The sequence below is a fragment of the Papio anubis genome, chromosome 14, assembly GCF_008728515.1.
Source record: "Papio anubis isolate 15944 chromosome 14, Panubis1.0, whole genome shotgun sequence".
NCBI classification, from domain to species: domain Eukaryota; kingdom Metazoa; phylum Chordata; class Mammalia; order Primates; family Cercopithecidae; genus Papio; species Papio anubis.
Genome location: NC_044989.1, coordinates 38,831,422 through 38,854,986, shown reverse-complemented (window position 1 = coordinate 38,854,986; position 23,565 = coordinate 38,831,422). Strand labels below are relative to the sequence as shown.

Sequence of the window (23,565 nt, the reverse complement as noted above, 5' to 3'; positions counted from 1 at the left end):
TTGCCTTTTAGATAGATGCTTTTACATGGAAGATAGAGGTTAAGTTTTTTTTTTTTCAGTTAGGTGTTAGAGTGTTGTTGTCCAGAATATGAATCATTCATTCATTGATCCCACTTTATGAAGCCCATAATATAAGCCAGGCACTAATCTAGACAAGAAAAGATAGTCTAAAGCAGCACAGTGACAATGGAGATGGAGTTATATAATCCACGATACACACTGAGGAGACAGATTTGAGAAATACTTAGGAGTTAAAAATCAGTAGAACCTGATGACTAATGAAGGCAGTGGGGAGTGGAATGGAAAGAGTAAGGGTATTGACAGATGCTTGAAACAAATATGTCCAATATTTTAGAATTATATAATAAATGTAAAGGAATTTTCTGTCAGGAGCTCCAGAAAGATTAAAACCCAAATGCTAATACATAAAGATCAAAACAGCCTTCGTTTGCAACATCTTTGAATGAGGAGACTACTTTGGACTTTGTTATTTCTCCAAGGCAGAGATAGAGACTTACCCCAGGGAGGTAATTGTATCATCTACCGAATTGTAGGTTTAACCAAAAGAGGTTGGAAAAAAATACAAAAGTCTTGCTGGGCCTCTCTCCATAGCCTTGTGGCAAGCGTTTCCTACCAGAATTCTAATTTTGTCAAAATGGGGTTGCTTTCATGTAATTTTAGAATAAGCTTTTAAAACTGAGAGCATCAAGAACAGCAAGTGAACACAGATGGGCTGGGGGGCAGAGTGAATTGGGTAAATTTTATAAGAATAAAAAAGAAGAGGGGATTTTACTAATGTTACCTTCAAAGGCAAAAGACCTAGTCAAAGCACTCATTTTTGCTTTCTTAATTCCTTATCTACTACTACAAATAAAGAGCACCAAACTTATAAGGGAAAAAAAAAAAAAGCTATGTGCTGTAAATGCCTTTTAACACACCTCCTTAGTAGTGCACTGTGTTGTATACATCATAATGTCTTGCTGGGCAAGCTGCCCAGCTCACCCCCTAATTCTACAGTTCTGTGAGGTGAAGGTGAAATGTAAATATTTACAATCCTGAGAATGAATTAATCCCTGGCAAAATAGAAGGATTTGATTTTCTCATCTGCTCACATCTAGCTGGCCTAATACTTAAGCAGTGCACCAGGGATCTGTTTCTACTTGTTGCCATAGGGCAGGGAACTAGAATCAGGTCCTGAAACTAAATGTCTGACATATCTCAGACAAACAAAAACTGACAGAATTCATCACCACTAGACCAGTCTTACAAGAAATGCTCAAGGGTGTTCCACGAAATGATAATTACTATCAAGAAAACACAAAAAATATAAAACTCACTGGTAGAGCACATATACAAAGAAGAAAGAAAAGAATCAAACTTTACCACTATAGAAAACCACCAAATCACAAGGATGAACAATAAGAGGGGAAGAAAAGAACAAAGGATATTAAAAAAAAAAACACAGAAAATAATTAACAAAATGACAGAAGTCCTCACCTATCAATAATAAACTTGAATGTAAACTGATTAAATTTCCCCCCTTAAAATATATAGACTGGCTGAATGGATTAAAAAACATGACCCAACTATGGTTGCCTACAGGAAATTCACTTCATCTGTAAAGACACACATAGACTGAAAGGGTGGAAAAAGATATTCCATGCAAACAGAAACCAAAAGCAAGCAGGGTAGCTGTACTTGCATCAGATGAAACAGACTTCAAGTCAAAAACGATTAAAAAAAAGAAAAAGGTTATTATATAATGGTAAAGGGATCAATTCAGCAAGAGGACATAACAATTCTAAATATATATGCACCCAACACTGAAGCGCCCAGATATATAATATAAAGCAAATTATTATTAGATCTAAAGGGAGACATGGACACCAGTACAATAGCTGGGGAATTCAACAACCCATTCTCAGCACCGAACGGATCATCTAGACAGAAAATCAACAACAAAACACTAGATTTAAACTGCACTTTAGGCTGGGCGCGGTGGTTCACATTTGTTATCCTAGTACGTTGGGAGGCTAAGGTGGGAGGATCACTCGAGGCCAGAAGTTTAAAACCAGCCTGGTCAACATGGTAAAACCCTGTCTCTACTAAAAATACAAAAATTAGCTGGGTGTGGTGGTGGGCACCTGTAATCCCAGCTACTTAGGAGGCTGAGGCATAAGAATTGCTTGAACCTGGGAGGTGGAGGTTGCAGTGAGTCAAGGTCATGCTACTGCACTCCCAGCCTGGGAACAGAGTGAGACTCAAAAAAACAAAAAATCCCTGCATTTTAGACTAACAGAGAGACATTTACAGAGCATTTCATCCAACAGATTCAGAAGACACATTATTTCATCAGCACAAGAAACATTCTCCAGAACAGACCATATGTTTGGCCACAAAACAAGTCTAGTAACTGAAATTGTATCAAGTATCTTTCCTGACCACAATGGAATAAAACCAGAACTCAACAATAAGGTGAACTTTTGAAATTGTACAAATACACGGATATTAAACAATATGCTCCTGAATGACCAGTGAAGAAAATTTTAAATTTTCTTTTCTTTTCTTTTTTTTTTTTTTTTTGAGACGGAGTCTCGCTCTGTCGCCCAGGCTGAAGTGCAGTGGCCGGATCTCAGCTCACTGCAAGCTCCGCCTCCCAGGTTCACGCCATTCTCCTGCCTCAGCCTCCCGAGTAGCTGGGACTACAGGCGTCCGCCACCACACCCGGCTAGTTTTTTGTATTTTTTTAGTAGAGACGGGGTTTCACCGTGTTAGCCAGGATGGTCTCGATCTCCTGACCTCGTGATCCGCCCATCTCGGCCTCCCAAAGTGCTGGGATTACAGGCTTGAGCCACCGCGCCCAGCCTTCTTTTCTTTTTAAAGACGGTTCTTGCTATGTTGCCCAGGCTGGTCTTGAACTACTGACCTCAGGTGATCCACCCACCTCGATCTCCCAAAGTGCTGGGATTACAGGCGTGAGCCACTGTGCACAGCCTAAAGGTTGCTTAATGGATACAAAAGTACAGCTAGATAGGGGGAATAAGTTCTAGTGCTCTAAAGCACTATAGGGTGACTATAAGTAACAATTTATTGTATATTTTCAAATAGCTAGAACAGCAGATTTTGAATGTCCCAACACAAAAAAATGATAAATGTTTGAGGTGATGGATATGCTAATTACCCTGATTTGATCCTTACACATTGTAAACATGTATCAAAATATCACAATATACCCTGTAAATATGTATTAGGTATCAATTAAATGTGTATTAGGTATCAAGTATTAAGTATCAATTAAAAAGAATAACAGCTGGGGCCAGGTACGGTGGCTCATGCCTGTAATCCCAGCACTTTGAGAGGCCGAGGTGAGTGGATCACCTAAAGTTAGGAGTTCGAAACTAGCCTGGCCAACATGGTGAAACCCCGCCTCTACTAAAAATACAAAAATTAGCTGGGCATGGTGGCGGATGTCTGTAATCCCAGCTACTCGGGAGGCTGAGGTAGGAGAATTGCTTGAACCCAGGAGGCGGAGGTTGCAGTGAGCCAAGGTTGTGCCATTGGACTCCAGCCTAGGCAACAAGAACAAAACTGTCTCAAAATAATAATAATAATAATAATAATAATAATAATAATAATAACAGCTGGACACAGTGGCTTATGCCTGTAATCCCAGCACTTTAGGAGGCTGAGGTGGAAGGATCACTTGAGCTCAGGAGATCAAGACCAGCCTGGGCAACACAGTGAGACCCCATCTCAAAAACAAACAAACAAGCCGGGCGCGGTGGCTCAAGCCTGTAATCCTAGCACTTTGGGAGGCCGAGACGGGCGGATCACAAGGTCAGGAGATCGAGACCATCCTGGCTAACACGGTGAAACCCCGTCTCTACTAAAAAGTACAAAAAACTAGCCGGGCGAGGTGGCGAGCGCCTGTAGTCCCAGCTACTCGGGAGGCTGAGCCAGGAGAATGGCGTAAACCCGGGAGGCGGAGCTTGCAGTGAGCAGAGATCCGGCCACTGCACTCCAGCCTGGGTGACAGAGCGAGACTCCGTCTCAAAAAAAAAAAAAAAAAAAAAAAAAAAAAAAAACAAACAAACAAAATAATAAATAAACAAATGTCTGACAAAGCAGCACACGGATCTGGCACTGGAGTGTTCTCTGTCTCTGGACATCCATTATCTACACCCCTATCCTTTCTGGGAAACAGCTTCGGGGAGTTCTACTTCTGGGAAACTACAGGGACAACCCTGACAACAACAAACAGAAAACACATGCCAGAGGGCCTCAAATGCCCAACAATAGAGTGTGCTCCCATCCTACGGAGCAGCAAATGCTTTATGGGCGTCATTTTTTTTTCCCTTTTTTTAAATTTTTAAATAGCTAAGGATAATTGCTCTGAAGACGCAAAGCGAAACTAACTGCTAACATCCAAACACAGCCTGACAGTGTAGCTGCAAACTTTGCTCCTGGTCCATGGGTAAAAGGAGCTCTCAGCCTTGCAGAAGCTTTCTGTTGGTGTCACCTGCCATGGGACAGGAAAGAAGCACCTGTGAGTAAGGGTCATGCACTCAATACACTGCTGCTGACTCCTAAGTGCCGGAATTTCATCTAGAGAAGCAGCTTTAGAAGTTAGGTGATGAATTCTACTCATTTTTTTATATATATACACGTATATATTTAAAATATATACGTATATATAATTTATATTTATATATAATGTATATTTAAAATATAACATACATTTAAAATATAACGTATATATTTAAAATATAACATATATTTAAAATATAACGTATATATTTAAAATATATATGTATATATTTAAAATATAACGTATATTTAAAATATATACGTATATATAATTTATATTTATATATAAAACGTATATTTAAAATATATATGTATATATATAATCCTAGCACTTTGAAAGGCTGAGGTGGGCAGATCACTTGACGTCAGGGGGTCAGGGGTTTGAGACCAGCCTGGGCAACATGGTGAAACCCCATCCCTACTAAAAATACAAAAATTAGCTGGCTGTGGTGGTGCGCACCTGTAGTCCCAGCTACTCAGGAGGCTGAGGCAAGAGGATCACTTGAACCCAGGAGGCGGAGGCTGCAGTGAGCCGAGATTGTACCACTGCACTCCAGCCTGGTGACGGAGTGAGACTCTGTCTAAAAAACCACCAAAACTCAAAATTGCCAACAGGAAGAAGGCAGGAGCAAAACAGGCGCTCACAGCTGCCAGGTATTTGTGGGCCCTGCCTGGGGTAGAGGTCTAAATGCTGGCTCTGCATTGAAAGCATAAGGGAATTTCTTTGTCTTGCTCTTGCTCCGGCTCCCTGTTACTGCATACCATGGTATCTCTTTTCTTTCTAGGTGATAATGCCCCATCCATAAGCAATTTACTAACAAAATGGAGGACAGGACTTCACTCCTCCCCAAACATCTACAAGGGGAAGGTCCCCTTTTACTGAGCACCGTGGCCACAATTTTAACAGTTACTACAAAATAAAAGTTGCTACATTCTCATGATGATGGGTTTTCCCATCACCTGAAAAATTATTTACCGAGTGTCTGTAGCCAGCGTGAAAAACACCCCTAAAGTTTAGATATGCATCAGTATTTCCCTCAAGAACAGCACACGTTAAAAGCTTTCATAAAGAGAAAACAAAAATAAGGAGTTGAAAAACATAAAAGTATACATTAATAGCCACAAAAGGGAGAAGTTAAAGAGAGACTATGAAAACATATTTGTCTTGCAGAAAGATACAATCTGAGAAGCAACCCTGCGGGACTTGGCTGAAAGTCAACGGGTGGCTGATCAAATGAAGCGATAGGAGCTGTGTAATTTGTCACATCAAGCATCTGCGACAAACCCACGCACAATCCGAGGAATGTAGGTGATCTGACAAAAGGCCTCATGTTTAAAATTCGCCCTAAGCTTCCCCAAATCCATCACAAATTTCCCTGCGTGAGCCTTTTTCAGACACAGTTTAGCTATCTGTTCTTGTGACACTAGGTGCATTTAAAGAGTTCTTAGGGGCCGGGTGCAGTAGCTCATGCCCATAATCCCAGCACTTTGGGAGGCCATGGCGGGTGGACCAGTTGAGGTCAGAAGTTCGAGACCATCCTGGTCAATGTGGTGAAACCCCCTCTCTACTGAAAATACAAAAATTAGCTGGGCATGGTGGCGTATACCTGTAATTCTAGTTACTCGGGAGGCTGAGGTGGGAGGATTGCTTGAACCTGGGAGGCAGAGGTTGTAGTGATCTGAGATCATGCCACTGCACTCCAGCCTGGTTGACGGAGCAAGACTTTGTCTCCAAAAAAAAAAAAAAGAGTTCTTGGGGGTAGGTGCGGTGGTTCACACCTGTAATCCTAGCACTTTGGGAGGCTAAAGTGGAAGGATGGCTTGAGGCAGGGATTTTGAGACCAGCCTGGCAACATAGTGAGACATCATCTCTGCCAAAAAAGAAAAAAAAAAATCCATGTTGAGTCACATTTGTGTAAGAAAAGAAAAAATTACCTGGGCGTGGTGGTGTGCACCTGTAATCCTAGGTATTTGGAAGGCTGAGCCAGGAAGATTGCTTGAGCCCAGAAGTTTGATGCTACAGTGAGCTATGATTGTGCTGCTGTGTTCCAGCCTGGGCAATAGAATGAGACCCTGTCTCAAAAACAACAACAACAACAACAACAACAAACTGGACACAGTGGCTTGCACCTGTGATCCCAGCACTCTGGGAGGCCAAGGCAGGTAGATCATCTGAGGTCAGGAGTTCGAGACCAGCCTGACCAACATGATGAAATCCTGACTCTACTAAAAATACAAAATTAGCCAGGTGTGGTGGCACATGCCTGTAATTCCAGCTACTTGGGAGGCCAAGGCAGGAGAATTGCTTGAATCCAGAAGGTGGAGGTTGCAGTGAGCTAAGATTGCACCACTGCACTCTAGCCTGGGCAACAAGAGCGAAACACTGTCTCAAAAGAAAAAAACCTCTACACTTTTTTTATTGTTACAATGACAAAAATAGAGGCTTTTCTCTCCAGGAGCTCTAAGTGAAATTAATGAGAATTCTCATGACTCTAGGAAGAGAGATTTTAAAAACAAACATATAGGCCGGGTGTGGTGGCTCACGCCTGTAATCCCAGCACTTTGGGATGCTAAGGCGGGTGGATCGCCTGAGGTCAGGAGTTCAAGATCAGCCTAGCCAACATGGTGAAACCCCATTCCTACTAAAAATACAAAAATTGGCCGGGCGTGGTGGCATGCACGCCTGTATCCCAGCTACTCAGGAGGCAGAGGCAGGAGAACCACTTGAACCTGGGAAGTGGAGGTTGCTGCAGAGAGCTGAGATCAAGCCACTGTACTCCAGCTTGGGCAACAGAGTGAGACTCCATCTCAAAAAACAAACAAGCAAACAAATAAACAAACAAAGAAAACCACAAACATATAAACCAGGATTTGGGGTGGAAAGCAGAGGACTAGGATGGTAAGCAAAAGAACTGATTTACAGAGTAAAAGTCATTCATATGCAAAAAGGCCAAAGCTGTTTTAGAGAAGTTTTCTACTGTTGATTTCTGAGGGTTTCAACACAACCAAGCAGCCTTCCCAGGGAAAGCCAGGTAGGGCAAAGGGTCTAAAATGAGCTCATTATCCGGCATCTCCCCCGGATAAATGAAGTACCCACCATACGGGGCTGCTCCAGATAGCTGAACGCCATCCTGTAAGTGGTACGGCTTTTCTTTGACTATGTCTGTAAATTTTCTTTCATTTTTTGAAATTTTAATTAATTAATTAATTAATTTTTATTTTGAGACCGGGCTGTGAGATTGGCTAATTTTTGTATTTTTGGTAGAGACGGGGTTTCACCGTGTTGCCAAGGCTGGTCTCGAACTCCTGGGCTCAAAAATCCAAACGCCTCTGCCTCCTGAGCTGCTGGGGATGAGCCACCGCGCCTGGCCTGTTTGTAAATTTTCTACTGACGGTGATTTTTCTATCATCTTCAACAGAGATGACCAACATATATACTTAAAGAAAGTGAACTGCCAACACAACTTGGTCACAACAAGATTCTGCATATGAGAAAACCAAGAACCGGAAAGACAAGGGATCCGTCAGGAACACCACATGTTGCAACAGAACAATGACACCTGAGGTGACTTTCCCTGGACTTTCCCTTTCTTGTCAGACTAACAAGGACAGACACTTAAATTCATGCTCTTTAATTTCAAGAAACCTCTCCCTCCTTCCCTTTTTCCTTTCCTTCCTTCCTCTTTCTCTCTCTCTCTCCTTTTCTTATATTTAATTTAAACAAACTTGGTTTCCTGTTTTCTTTGCAGAAAAGTAGAAATAAATTGAAGGGAGGAAGGAACAAGGAGGAGGACTGGGGAGGCTCCCTGTACAAAAGGTGACAAAAGAGCTGAGGACTGACAACTGGCAAAAGTATGTTCTTTGTTTTGGCTTACTTCCCATTTCTTGACTATATGTTGCACTTGGGTATTTATATAGTTAAGAAATTAGTTTTTTTGTTTTCTTTGTTTTTTTTTTTTGAGACGGCGTCTCACTCTGTCCCCCAGGCTGGAGTGCAGTGGCGCGATCTCGGCTCACTGCAAGCTCTGCCTCCTGGTCACGCCATTCTCAAAAAAAAAAAGAAAAAAAAAAAAAAAGAAATTAATTTACTTTTCTTTCTATCCTCACTCCTTTCTGCCTCTCCCCTACCTCTCAAACGTTCTTCTTCTTCTTTTTTTTTTTTTTTTGAGACAGGGTCTTGCTCTTCACCCACATTGAAGTGCAGTGGCACAATCACAGCTCACTTCAGCCTTGACCTCCTGGGCTCAAGCAATCGTCTTACCTCAGCCTCCCAAATAGCTGGGACCACAGGCATGCACTGACACTCCTGGCTAACTAAAAACATTTTTTTTGTATTAATGGGGTCTCCCTATGTTGCCCAGGCTGCTCTTGAACTCCTGGGTTCAACCAATCTTTGGTCTCTCAAAGTGCTGGGATTAAAGGTGTGAGCCACTGTGTCTGGCACCGAACCTTCTTGACATCTAACCACACTGTAAGATCTGCAGAGTGCAGGTCTATTAAGAGCCTGAGTTCTAATACCAGACTACCTTGGTGTGAATCCCAGCTTTCCCCCACTTGCTAACTGGGTCATCCTCTGTAAGGTACTTTAACTCCTTGTTCTATAGTTTTCACATCTGTTAAATAAGAAAAATGAACAGAACCTTACAGGTTTGTGTTATGAATTATTTATAAAGTCCTCCCTGAAATACTAGCTATTATTATCATAAATCTTTACCTTATCTCACAGATAATCAGTATCTTCTTTTTCTCAATTCAACAAAACCACAGTTGGTAGATAGTGCATATTTATTTTGAGAAGTCTTAATGGAGTACGACCGGTCTAACAGGTTCTTTTCTTTCTTCCTTTCTTTCTTTTTTTTTTTTTTTTTGGAAACGGAGTCTCGCTGTTTCCCAGGCTGGAGTAAAGTGGCGTGATCTTGGCTCACTGCACCCTCTGCCTCCCAGGTTCAAGCAATTCTCCTGCCTCAGCTTCCCAAGTAACTGGGATTACAGGCACCCACCACCACACCCAGCTAAGTTTTGAACTTTTAGTAGAGGCGGGGTTTCGCCATGTTGGTCAGGCTGGTCTTGAACTCCTGATCTCAAGTAATTTGCCCACCTCGGCCTCCCAAATTGCTGGGATTATAGACGTTAGCCACTGTGCCCGGCCTGGTCTAATAGGTTCTTGTAGCACGTCTCAGGAAAGTGGCCTTGTGGTTCAGTCCAGCTCTGGCAGAACATGCTGAAGTTTGAGACTGGACTCAAGTACACCTGTGAGTCAGCTATGTGGATCAGCCTTGAGCTCCAGGCCAGCCTGGGGCCACCCAGGGCCACCCTAGGGATCGCAGTTCCACAGAGCCTGGTACAGATCTGACATGGCCCCAATCAACCTCTCCAGGCCCATCTACTCTCTGCCACTAAAATTGTCCCCCAAATGCTTTGCTTCAAAAGCACAGCACTTCCCTGGGCTAGTCCTGCTGTTTCTTGCACCGCCCACGCTTGTTCATCTTTATCTGGAACACCTTTCTCCTCCTCACTCCCTGGCAAACTTCCACTTTCCCTTCCAGGTTTTATTTAACTCTCATTTCCTCTATCTGGAAGCCCCCTCAGCAGTGCCTGCCCTCTGTGCCAAGTCTCCTAGTTATGTCTATCCTGATATTTTCCAGAGTAATGGACACAATTCTGGCTGACCCTTCCCATAGACTGCCAGCTCCTGGAAAGCCCAGCAACACTTCTGAATGATCAAATGATGGGCAAGCCTTTTGGACTTCTTTCAAAATTAAGCTCATGGGCTTTTAATCAGTGTTAAGAGTCAGATGAGGACCAGCGTGGTGGCTCACACCTGTAATCCCAGCACTCTGGGAGGCCCAGGTGGGAGGATTGCTTGAGCCTAGAGATTCAAGACCAGCCTGGGCAACATAGGGAGACCCTGTCTCTACAAAAAAGAAAAAAAAAAAAAGAGAAAATCTGGGCTCCTAGAGATTTGTTCTCAGTTGAAAGGGGGCTAGACATGTGAATTCTTACATTCCTAAAGTGCAGGGTAGCAGTTACCACCCATTTTTAGAGGAAGTTTCAAAGGAATCAGACAATAAACTTGTTTCTTAAGGACTTCTGAGAAAAGAGAAAACAATACTATAATTTCTGTTTAAGTGTCACTGGGCAAACAGGTATAACATGTAGGTCTGGCTCAAGTATGGATAGGTAGGAGAGAATTACAAATTTTTCATGAGCTCTGAAGTTGCAGCAACTTATTTACTTCAATGATAGAGTTCTAAAGCATTTGAAGAGTTGTGGAAATAGCATTAAAATGTTGTGCTAGGAGCCTCGTAGAATTAAAGAATGCAAGAGATAGAAGTGGCCTTACAGATCAATTACTAGTTCTCAATTATGAGTTAGTGATAACATTTTCACTGGTCCACAGAAAACAGATACATTTGGATAATCTGCTATTTATTTTTTTTTACAGTATTGGCTCCAAGTGATACCATATATTTTTTAAAAAGCTACATAAATTCAATATAAATAGTTGTTATTCTGAGATTAAATATGTTTACACTTTTATGGTACTAAAATATTCTTTCATGAAAAGATGATGATTATAAATGATAGTTTGGTCTTTTTTTTAAAAAAAAAGAAAAAGCTGAAATATATATATTCCCAGTTAGGTTTTTTTTTGAGATGGGGTCTTGCTCTGTTGCCCAGGATGGAGTGTAGCAGAGATCACGGCTCACTGCAGCCTCCAACTCCTGGGCTTGAGAGAGCCTCCTGCTTCAGCCTCTTGAGTAGCTGGGACCCCAGGTGCGTGTTACCACACCTGGCTATTTTTTTTCAATTTTTTGTTGAGATGGGATCTCACTGTGTTGCATAGTCTGGTCTCGAACTCCTGGGCTCAAGTGATCCTCCCCTGCCTCAGCCTCCCAAAGTGCTGGGATTACAGGTGTGAGTCACCACACCCAGCGAACACAAGTTTTATACAGTCCATTAGAGTGCATGTTAAGCCCTACTATGCTTTGCCACAATGACTTTTTACAATCAAGTAAAATAACTTGGCCTTTACAGGGCCTTTAAATGCACAAATTATGCCCTGTTGTGATTTTCATCTGATCAACTCAACCAGATAGCATGAGAAGATTTCATAAATATACACAAATAAATGTGCACTTATTTCATAACCTCCACTTATAAGCTAATTGGTTCACTTTCTTCCTTATCAGTCATAAAACAGCAGCCACCACTATTTTTTCCTTGCAGTTCACAACATATAGTTCTACTGCAATAATTCTGACTCTAGGACCAGATGGGCCAGCTTACTCATGCCCTTCTACTGAGTCATGTAAATATCACAAGATGACATGTGCTACCAAGACAAACAGAAAAGCCTTTAAACTCAGCCCTGGAGCCAGGAAAATATTCAAAACCGTGATGCCAAAAATTTGACCCCATTGATCTCAATTTTTCCTTATTATTCCAATTAGTTTTGTAGTCACTCTATTTATGGGAGTTCCTAATGCCTGCTGTTAACTGAAGTTGTTGTTTGGTATGCAGGCTCACATGCTTACCTTTCTTCCTCATAAAAAGTTTGAACTAGCAGCCATAAACTCAACCCATTAAAGACAACAAAGTGGCTGGGCGCAGCAGCTCACACCTGTAATCCGGGCCCTCTGAGAGGCCGAGGCGGGCAGATTGCTTGAGTCCAGGAGTTTGAGACCAGCCTGGTCAAACCCTGTCTCTACTAAAAAATACAACGGGCATGATGGTGTATGCCTGTGGTCCTAGCTACTCAGGAGGTGGAGATGGGAGAATCACCTGAGCCTGCGGAGGTCAAGGCAGCAATGAGCCGAGATCACGCCATTGTACTCCAGCCTGGGCAACAGAGTGAGACCCTGTCCCCTCCCCCGAACCCCCAAAAAAGCCAACTAAAACAAAAGCTCTTACCTGGTGTAAGACGAGTATCCAGTAAACTTATTTAAATTTTTAAAAAATTTCTCTTGCATTAAAAATTTTTTGTTGTTGTTGTTGTTTTTTGAGACGGAGTCTCTATCTGTCGCCCAGGCTGGAGTACAGTGGTACAATCTTGACTCACTACAACCTCCACCTGCCGGGTTCACTCCATTTTCCTGCCGAGTAGCTGGGACTACAGGCGCCTGCCACAACACCCGCCTACTTTTTGTGTTTTTGGTAGAGACAGTGTTTCACCACGTTAGCCAGGATGGTCTCGATCGCCTGACCTCGTGATCTGCCCACCTCGGCCTCCCAAAGTGCTGGGATTACAGGCGTGAGCCACTGCACCTGGCCAAAAAAACATTTTTTTAATCTTAAAAAAAAATAAGACAGGGTCTCACCATGTTGCTCAGGCTGGTCTCTAACTCCTGGCCTCAAGTTATCCAACCGCCTTGGCCTCCCAAAGTGCTGGGATTACAGGTGTGAGCCACCATGCCCAGCCCCAGTAAAGTATTATCTTACTCACCATTTTAAAAAAATTTTTAAAATTTTGAAATAATTTTAGACTTACAGAAAAGTGGTAAAAATACTACATCTCTGTCCCAGCTTTCCCTCATGCTAAGACTACATAAACACAGTACACATATCAAAACTAAGAAATTACCACTGGAATAATTCTATTAACTAAACTACAGACTTTATAAAGATTTCACCACTTTCTCCACTAATGTCCTTTCTTGGCCTCAAGAGCCAATCCACGATCCCACATAACACAAATAGGTTAAATTCACCAACCTATAGGAATCAGGGTTTCATCCACAGGCAAGTAAGTATCCGCTTCTATGGTGACTTCATGGTCATATATATTCGGGGAACCCTGGGAGGAAAAGATAGGGGAAAGGTTTCCTGCTTAGTCTTATTTCATATACCCACTTTTTAACTTCTTTTGCAAAAATGTTTTCAGGCATTGACAAAAACTTTTAAAATCTTGTTTGGCTGATGGTCATGATTGAATATAATCATTTAAGTGTAGGTAGATAAAGCCTCAAAATAGCAACAGATAAATTTGGAAGAAACTTTCAAGTGTGCACGCATTTTCTTTTCTAAATAGAATATGAAGGTGAAAAATCAGAGACCACAGTGGTTTGAAAGCCTTTTGGACTTTGGCTTATTCATGTAGGTGTTTCTTCTACTCTTCTCACACGCCAGGCAACCAGAAGAGCAAGGGCTGGTAACCAGAAACACAGCCTGAGAGGTCAGGGGACTGCTCCAGGCTCACTCCTGGGGGTGCACCTGGCACTCCCCTCTAGCCCAGTTTCCACACAGAGGCCCCACTCTCTGCTCCATGACAGAAGCCCAGGTGTCAGAACTGTGGTCCCTGCTTTTGAGAATTTGCCCACCTCCTCCATGAAGATGCAGTCTGCCCTTGTCGGGGGAGTCAAAGGCTGGTGCAAGAAGTACTGGTCAGTGTCAGAAGGCCTGGGGTCTAGTTCCAGCTCTTCCTGAGCGGTCCCGGGGAATTTATTTAACCTCATAGACTCTCATTTCCTTTGGTTTAAAACTGGGCTAATGGGGCCGGGCGCGGTGGCTCATGCCTGTAATCCCAGCACTTTGGGAGGCCAAGGTGGGTGGATCACCTGAGGTCAGGAGATGGAGACCAGCCTGACCAAAAAGAAGAAACCCCATCTCTACTAAAAATACAAAGTTAGCCGGGCGTGGTGGCGCATGCCTGTAATCTCAGCTATGCCGGAGGCTGAGGCAGGAGAACTGCTTGAACCCTGGAGGTGGAGGTTGCGGTGAGCCAAGATCACACCATTGCACTCCAGCCTGGGCAACAAGAGCAAAACTCCGTCTCAAAAAATAAATAAACAAACAAATAAATAAATAAATAAACAAAATAAAATAAATTTGGGCTACTGATGCCTCTACCTTTTCCAGGGTCCTTGTGAACTGTTATTGTTCACAAGGTGCATTGTGCTGTTTGTAAATCAGCAAATAGTTTTATACATGCATGTTTCTAATACAAATGCTTATTTTATATTATTATTTATTTATTATATAAAATAATTATTTTATATTATATTGCTATTATTCAATAGCAACATATTTTAAAGCTTCACACCAGAAGATGCGGAAGGGAAACCAAGTGAGGGCTTTTGCTTAGTGAATGCTCAAAGATAAGCTAAACTAGTGGTTCTCAATTGGGGATAATTTTGCCCCTCAGGGGAAATTTGACATTTGACTTTTTTTTTTTGAGACCGAATTTTGCTCTTGTTGCCAAAGGCTGGAATGCAATGGCGCAATCTCGGCTCACTGCAACCTCCACCTCTCGGATTCAAGTGATTCTCCTGCCTCAGCCTCCCGAGCAGCTGGGATTACAGGCATGCACCACCACGCCCAGCTAATTTTGTATTTTTAGTAGAGACGGGGTTTATCCATGTTGGCCAGGCTGGTCTCGAACTCCTGACCTCAGGTGATCTGCCCACCTCGGCCTCCCAAAGTGCTGGGATTATAGGTGTGAGCCACCATGCCCAGTAGACTTTTTTTTTTTTTTTGAGACAGAGTCTCGGTCTGTCACCCAGGCCTGAGTGCAGTAGTGCAATCTTGGCTCACTGCAGTCTCTGCCTCCCAGGTTCAAGCGATTCTCCTGCCTCAGCCTCCTGAGCAGCTGGGATTACAAGCGCGCATCACCACACTCAGCTAATTTTTGTATTTTTAGTAGAGATGGGGTTTCACCATATTGGCCAGGCTGGTCTTGAAATCTTGACCTCAGGTGGTGATCCACCCACCTCAGCCTCCCAGAGTGCTGGGATTACAGGTGTGAGGCACTGTGCCTGGCCAGCTCGTTTTTTTGAGACAGGGTTAGGACAGGTTAGCTGGAAACAGATTCTATGGTCTGAAAGACTGGCCCACACAATCAAACTGAGTCATTCTGAGAAGAAAGGTCAAGATTTGAGAGACCATGAGAATGCATGTCTACACATGACAGAAACTGGCTCTTTTTCTGAAAAACTACGATTCTTTTTTTTTCTGAGGCAGAGTCTTACAGTCGCCCAGGCTGGAGTGCAGTGGTGCAATCTTGGTCACTGCAACCTCCACCTCCAGGGTTCAAGCAATTCTCCTGCCTTAGCCTCCTAAGTAGCTGGGATTACAGGCGCCCGCCACCATGCCAGGCTAAGTTCTGTATTTTTAGGAGAGATGGGGTTTCACCATGTTAGCCAGGCTGGTCTCAAACTCCTGACCTCAAGTGATCTGCCTGCCGTGGCTTCCCAAAATGCTGGGATTACAGACTTGAGCCACCGCGCCTGGCCAGAAGAACCATGATGCTCTTGTATTCTCCCAGTGGGTGCATGCTGGACAGGGGTATGAGTGGGTGGGGGACAAGGCCAGGGCAGAGGCCTCTCCTCTGCACTTCCTACAGCTTGTTTGGTCCCTGCTCTGAGTTGGGGCGGCAGGTCCAAGATGGGAGAGGGTCTGCACCCCTGCCTAGAGCAGGTCTAGACTAGAGGGGATATCTCTTCTGTGTGGCTCTCTCTCCTGCCATCTTCTCATGCCTCAGGTGGTGCCAGCACCTGAAGATGCCCCTGGGACTGTTGGAGAGGAGCTGAGGGAAGAGAATTTGGGACTACTGTACTTTCCTGGCCCTATTTGTTCACTACTCAGCTCAACATGGAGGGCTTTGGGTCAGCCGAGACAAGGGGTGCGAAGGTTGGGTTCAAGGCCTTGGTGGCACTAAACTGGGAGCTGCAGCCCACGTACAGAAATGAAGCGTGTTAGAAAAGGAGAACCCAGATGGACTGAAGCGTCTCCATACTTCCTGTGCACAAACAAGCCTAGAGGAACACAATCTATCTAATGTCATCCAATGAGGACGCCTGCAGGAGGCAAAGCCATTCTCCAGACTCCTGGCCTAGCATTAATTCAGGTCTTCCCTCTGTTTCCTAGGTGCCTGCCTCTTTAGAAACAGATCCATGCAGTATATATTCTTTCGTGCCTTGTTACTTCCACACAACATAATGCTCCTGGGACCATCCATGTTATATTCCTTTGTACTGTTGAGTAGTATTCCATTGTATGAATGTATCACAGTTTGTTTATCCATTCTCCTGTTGATAGACTTTTGGGTTGTTTCCAGTGTTTTACTATTATAAATAAAGCTGCTTAGAAATTTCCATTTTCTGTTTTTTTGGGTTTTTTTTTTTTTAGCACTAGAGAAATGAATCAACATGAAAATCACACACCAAATAAACTGATGAATCTAAGATTTAGGAAGAAGCCTAGGAGGAGAAGGAAAAGAACATTCATCAGGCACCCACCTTCTTAAGGGTCACCAAGCGGTAGCAACATTCCTTCATTAAAGAGATGCATGCTTTGTGGCTGGGCGCGGTGGCTCACGCCTGTAATCCCAGAACTTTGGGATGCTGAGATGCGCAGATCACTTCAGGTCAGGAGTTCGAGACCAGCCTGACCAACATGCTGAAACCTCATCTCTACTAAAAATATAAAAAATTAGCCAGGCGTGGGGCACACGCCCGTAATCCCAGCTACTCCAGAGGCTGAGGCGGGAGAATCGTTGGAACCTGGGAGGTGGAGGTGGAAGGGAGCCAAGATTGCGCCACTGCACTCTATCCTGGGAGACAGTGAGACTCCGTCTCAAAAAAAATAATAAAAATAAAAATAAAAAGATGCATGCTTCTTTTTATGACTCTTCTAGGCTGGAAAAATGCAATGATCTACTCTGGTGGAATATTACTGTTGGAATCATTTCCTTTCAAGACTGATGAAAACTTGGCAAGAAATGCTGATTCACAAACAGACCTTGAGGCCCATCTCTGGGTTCAGTATTTGTTTTGGTTAACTTTGCTTGGCTGCTACCCATTTGTAACATTAACCATTTACAGAGCCCATTATGATTTGCAGGGGACTTTAAAGACATTGTGCAATGTCACTACCACAGCCTTAACTCAGCTCTCATCACTCCTAGCAGGAGGGTACAGACACTGCAGGTTACTACCTACAAGCCATGGCAACTCTTTTACCAGCAACTCTGTGCCCCCAGGCAGAAACCAGGTTTGTTGATTTATCCTATGCTAGACCAGATAGTCAGATATTCAGGGAAGGGGACTCCCCTTCTCCGTTCCCAGAGGGCGAATTTTGACTGGTCTAAACCAATCATCGTGGCCTAATTCCCTTGCTGGCGATTGGGTTAGGCAGAGCATAGGCCACACTTCTGGCCAATGAGAAGTCAGAGAAAGTTGGCTGGAGGGCTTCTAGGAAAGGTATTGCTTTTTCTTAAAACGAGGACATTAGAGATATGAAAAAAGGAATTAGTCTTTTTGTCTCTGGATGTGACTATATGAGGAGGTGATTCCTGGAGCTGTGGCCATGAGGGGACAAGGCTGAAGACAAAAGCCAAAATACTGAGGAAGCAGACGGAAACAAAAATACCACTTATTAAATTTAAATAACACACAAAAATATATAAGATGAGCTGACTAATTTAAATATCAGGTTTTGAGCTATGTCCCTGGGGAGGGTTTGAGATATATGATAATGCTTCTCAAGATATGGCAAGAGATATTCCGAAGATGCAGAAGCCCTTGACTCCAGGTCCGGCTTGGTGATCATCCACTCCTACTGGAGTGCCTCAGAAGGCTGGTGCCCCCATCCACCTTCAAACCTGAAGCTGGTGACTGTGGATTCAAGCTACGCTTACTAAGATACACGTTGAACATCCCTAATCTGAAAATCTAAAATCTGGGGCCAGGTGCGGTGGCTCATGCCTGTAATCCCAGCACTTTGGGAGGCTGAGGCAGGCAGATCAACTGAGGTCAGGAGCTCGAGACCAGCCTGGCCAACATGGTGAAACCCTATCTCAACCAAAAATACAAAAATTAGCTGGGTGTGGTGGTGGGCGCCTGTAATCCCAGCTACTAAGGAAGCTAAGGCAGGAGAATTGCTTGAACCCGGAAGGTGGAGGTTGCAGTGAGCCGAGATGGTGCCACTGCACTCCAGCCTGGGCAACAAGAGCAAAACTCCATCTCAAAAAAAAAAAAAAAAAAAAGACAATCTAAAATCTGAAATGCTCCAAAATCTGAGCTTTTTGAGTGCCAACATGATGCTCAGAAAAGTAGTCACTGACTGGAGCATTCCAGATTTCGAGTTTTCGGATTAGGAATGCTGAACGAATAAGTATACGTAATGCAAATATTCCAAAATCTGGAAATCTCCAAAATCCAAAACATTTCTGGCCCCAAGCATTTTGGATAAGGGATATTCAATCTGTGGTATATGGAAGGAAGTTTATACTGACTGCCCTTTTGGGTGGCGTCTAAGATCTAGGAAACTATTCAGCCTCTAAAAAGAGATTCAGAAATACCCGTTACTGCAAGTCCCTGCAGGACTGGAAGGGTGGTAAAAAAAAAAAAGGCTTTTTACCTTCATTGGAACACACTGGCAGATGGAATACTGCATGCATAATTTCTCTTTCTATTTCTGAATCTATTCCTTTAGATCTCCCCTCCCCATTATTAAATAGGATGTCCTAAGTACGCAGAAATGTAAAAAACAGAATTATCACCAAAGTTTATTACCTACATAAAACAATACTTTGTTCTATTTCTGTCGTTTCTTTCTGAACTTATTTTAAGAAGTAGAGCCTCTTAGGTCTGAGTGTTTTTGTTTTATTTTTGTCTTTTGTTTTGGTTTTAACATTATTTATTTATTTATTTATTTATTTTAAAGATGGAGTTTCGCTCTTGTTGCCCAGGCTGGAGTGCAATGGCACAATCTCAGCTCACTGCAACCTCAGTCTCCCAGGTTCAAGTGATTCTCCTGTCTCAGCCTCCCGAATAGCTGGGAATACAGGCCCATGCTACCACGCCCCGCTAATTTTGTATTTTTAGTAGAGACGGGGTTTCACCATGTTGGTCAAGCTGGTCTCAAACTCCTAACCTCAGGTGATTCACTCATCTCGGCCTCCCAAAGTGCCGGGATTACAGGCATGAGCCACAGCACCCGGCCTTGTTTTTAAGATTTCAAGAAGGATGGTGAAAGTTCCTGAAGATAAGGAACACGCAAGTAAAGGGTCAACTTTTTTAAAGGGAGAACGTTGGAAATTTTACAAGAACCAATTAACTCTGCAATTTGGGAAAATTCTAGAAAACAGAACCCAGCAGATCATCAGCAAACTCCTGAAACAGTATAAAAATGTGAGCTATTACTAGCTGACTGTGAATATCATCTTTCGGTAGAAAATGAGGCCAAAGTGAGTCAAGTATAGTGGACAATGATGAGTTCTTCAGATAAAGAGGAAGTAAAAAATATAATCTACAGAGTTTAGCTGAGTTTTTTATTCTATCTGATATGATAGCCTCCTCAATGAGCTAAACTGTTACCGTTAGGAGAGAATGAGGTAGTTCAGAAGGGATCACTTTAAGGGGGGTTGTCAGCAGCTCTACACCACTCTTAGGTGGGCAGTTCAAGTGGTCCCCCACTGGGGTCTGTTCCTCTGCTGGGTTGATTTTAGTGTCTTAACCAACAACTTCATAAAGGGCTTCTAACAGCAGCTGACAAACAGTAGGTGGTGTTATGATTATGAAATCGAGAACATGCCTATTAAGCTAAAAAAAAAACAGGTCTTCTAAATACAAATCCAGTGCTCTTTCCACGGTACTGTGCAGGGCAGGACTGGCCCACCCAAACCCCTGGGAGGAGGTGGCAGGTTCACAGGGAAACACACACATATTGGCAGCATATCTAAAGGAGCTGGGCCATGCCATTTCCAAAGCTCCAAGGGTGGAAGGCATCTTAATTGGAACAAATTAGGGGGGAATAGAAGTGGAATAAGGGAAGCAAATATAAGTGCATGTTACAATTAGATTCTGAGAGGGAGTTCTTGAAAGTTAGTTACCTGTCTGAAGCAAATGAGAAATAGGTACTCTCTTGGCAGTACAATGTACTCATTCTGTCTTTCTCTATAATTTTCAATTATTGAGCACCTACTATAAGTCCTCTACTGGGCCCTTTTTGTCATCATGAGGGTGACCTCACTGCCACAGCAATTCCACACTGCTCTGATCTCTCTAGCCACAGCCCAGGACATTCCACAAAGCACGAAGCAGGAAAGAACAAATTCACTTACCTGGCCTGCCAGGTTGAAGTAAGAATGGTTGGTCAGGTTGACTGGTGTGGCCTGACTGGCCTGTGCTCTATAGTTGACCACGAGCTCCCCGCCATCCAGGGTGTATGTCACCCAGACTTTTAACTCTCCAGGGTAGCCTTCCTCACCATCTGGACTGACGCGCGAGAACTGGACGCCATTGGACAGCACCCGAGGGGTCCAGAGTACCTGGAAAAAAGTATTTTCAAAGTTGTGTAGTTGCTCCAACCTCAAGTTAAAGCCACATTTCAATATTTAAAGACAACTGATTTCACAAGGAAAATGGTTATACAATCAATTAAGACTTTTGAATGACAGCCTGGATTTTTTTTTTTTTTGAGACAGGGTCTCACTATGTTGTCCAGGCTGGAGTGCAGTGATACATTCTTGGCTCACTGCAACCTCCACCTCCCAGGTTCAAGAGATTCTCGAGCCTCAGCCTCCCGAGTATGATTACAGGCATGAGCCACCATGCCCGGCTAATTTTTGCATTTTTCATAGAGACAGGGTTTCGCCATGATGACCAGGCTGGTCTCGAACTCCTGACCTCAAGTGATCTACCTGTCTCAGCCTCCCAAGGTGCTGGGATTACAGGCATGAGCCACCGCACCCGGCCCCTGGATTTTAATTATTCCATATTTTTGTTTTTCTCTACCTTCTCACACTCCCCATTCTCTTTTCTCTAACTTTGTACGTATATGTGTGTCTACAATATTTTCCTCTCCTCTTCTTTGATGATTTTTCTTTGATTTTTTTTTAAATCTTGTAGCCCCACTCTGCTAAATGCCATATAGCAATATCTGCTGAGAGTACTAAAAAAACTTTAATAAATCAGCCCCTGTCTCTTGGGGGTACTATATACACATATTTATTAAAATTCCTGCAAGGCTCTCTGTGTTCCCTAGGCAGAGTTCAAAACAAATAAGGCACTTGTGCCATTAAGAAGAGTTGTAGCCCACAAGTCAAGAGTCCTGATTTGGGGGGCCTCATTTGTCCCTAGCCCATTGTGTGACTCTAGGCATTAATCTCTTTCATAAAATAAAGGGGTTGAAGAAATTATCTCCAAGTTTCTTCTTGTTCTAGAAAATATGATTCTAAGACCGACAAAAAAAGTATGGAGTTTATTTTTAAAGTTTTTTTTTTTGTGGTCGGGTGCAATAGCTCATGCTGTAATCCCAACACTTGAGCTCAGAAATTCAAGACCAGCCTGGGCAACATAGTGAGACTTCATCTCTATAAAAAAGTTTAAAAAATTAGCCAGGTATGGGCTGGGCGCGGTGGCTCACGCCTGTAATCCCAACTCTTTGGGAGGCCAAGGCAGGCGGATCATGAGGTCAGGAGATCGAGACCATCCTGGCTAACACAGTGAAACCCCGTCTCTGCTAAAAATACAAAAAATTAGCCGGGCGTGGTGGGAGGCACCTGTGGTCCCAGCTACTCAGGAGGCTGAGGCAGGAGAATGGTGTGAACCTGGGAGGCGAAGCTTGCAGCGAGCTGAGATCGTGCCACTGCACTCCAGCCTGGGCGACAGAGCGAGACTCTGTCTCCAAAAAAAAAAAATTACCAGGTATGGTGGTGCATACCTGTAGTCCTAGCTACTCAGGAGGCTGAGAAGGGAGGATCGCTTGTGCCCAGGAGGTTGAGGCTACAGTGAGCTGAGATCGCACATACCATTGCACCATTGCACTCCAATCTGGGTGACAGAGTAAGACATTGTCTCCAAAAAGTAAATAAATAAGTAAAAAGCATTTTGCTTTTGGAAATAGGAATTGGAATCTTGGATTAACATAGTGGTTGTTCTCAACTTTGTCCTAGAGGCTCTAAGATTACACTTACAGGGAAAGGAAAACGAACATTTATCTGGTACCCATTATGAGTCAAGACTCTTTGCTAGAAACTTCACAGACACTGTCTCATCTGTCTCAAAGCAGACTTAAAGTAGGTAACATCATCCTCATTGAATAATGAAAGAATGGAGGCTCAGTGAGGATAAACCGCTTGCCCCAGGCCACACAGCTAGTGTGTGGCATTGGATTGGATCCTGAGTCTGTTCCGTTATTCTACATTATCAGGGGATGAGTTGGCCAGAGATTCCCAGTGCCTTTAGAGAGCTCTGGGATCACTAAAGAAGGGGCCTGTTGCAGGCATGAGACCTCCGATTTGTTGAATGCTGAATAGTCAATGACCTGGTGCTTTACATAAATCATCTTGCAAGGTAAAGATTTGGTTGAACCAAATGAAATGACCATCACTGTAGGTCAAAACCGTTGAACACTGGCAATTTCATGTGGCTTCAACAAATATTATTTACCTCCATTTTAGAGATGAGCAAATTGAGTTCAGTGGAGTTAACTTATACCCACATCTACCTTCCACATTCCTAGTGTGCGTCGGGGAGGGTAGGGAGTTTCATACTTCCTGTCCATTGTTTAGAAGGAAAAAAAATCTTGTTTAAAATCACACATGTGGCCAGGTGCGGTGGCTCACACCTGTAATTACAGCACTTTGGGATGCCAAGGTGGGCAGATCACTTGAGGTCAGGAGTTCGAGACCAGCCTGGCCAACATGGTGAAACCTCATCTCTACTGAAAATACAAAAATTAGCCAGGTGTGGTGGTGGGCTCCTGTAATCTCAGCTACTTGGGAGGTTAAGGCAGGAGAATCACTTGAACCTGGGAAGTGGAGGTTGTAGTGAGCCGAGATCACACCACTGCACTCCAGTCTGGACAACAGAGCAAGACTCCATCTCAAAAAATAAGTAAATAGATAAAGTTATACATGTTATATGTGACAGAGCTGGGGTTCAAACTCAGGACTGGCTGTCTCCACTATTCCACATTTTAGTCTCAGTGAAGTTTTTGTTTGAATCTTCCTTTTCAACAAAAAAGTTGAGGCCA

At 43.3% G+C, this 23,565-nt stretch overlaps 1 protein-coding gene and 1 long non-coding RNA gene across 3 annotated transcripts in view; one reads left to right on the top strand and one right to left on the bottom strand.

Moving 5' to 3' along the window:
• GALM (galactose mutarotase) overlaps positions 1-23,565 on the bottom strand; it is an 82,484-nt gene that overhangs the window by 44,040 nt on the left and 14,879 nt on the right. For both annotated transcript variants that reach the window (XM_021924765.2, XM_003908530.4), the window contains exons 3-4: positions 20,651-20,857; positions 13,303-13,384 (exon numbers count right to left, since the gene is read on the bottom strand). In XM_021924765.2, the coding sequence (XP_021780457.2) occupies positions 13,303-13,384; positions 20,651-20,857 (289 nt within the window). The remainder of the gene's footprint in view (positions 1-13,302; positions 13,385-20,650; positions 20,858-23,565) is intronic.
• On the top strand, positions 5,774-8,562 carry LOC116270267. The gene is made up of 3 exons (XR_004178227.1): positions 5,774-5,892; positions 8,007-8,152; positions 8,337-8,562. It is a non-coding gene; the product is annotated as an uncharacterized LOC116270267 (long non-coding RNA).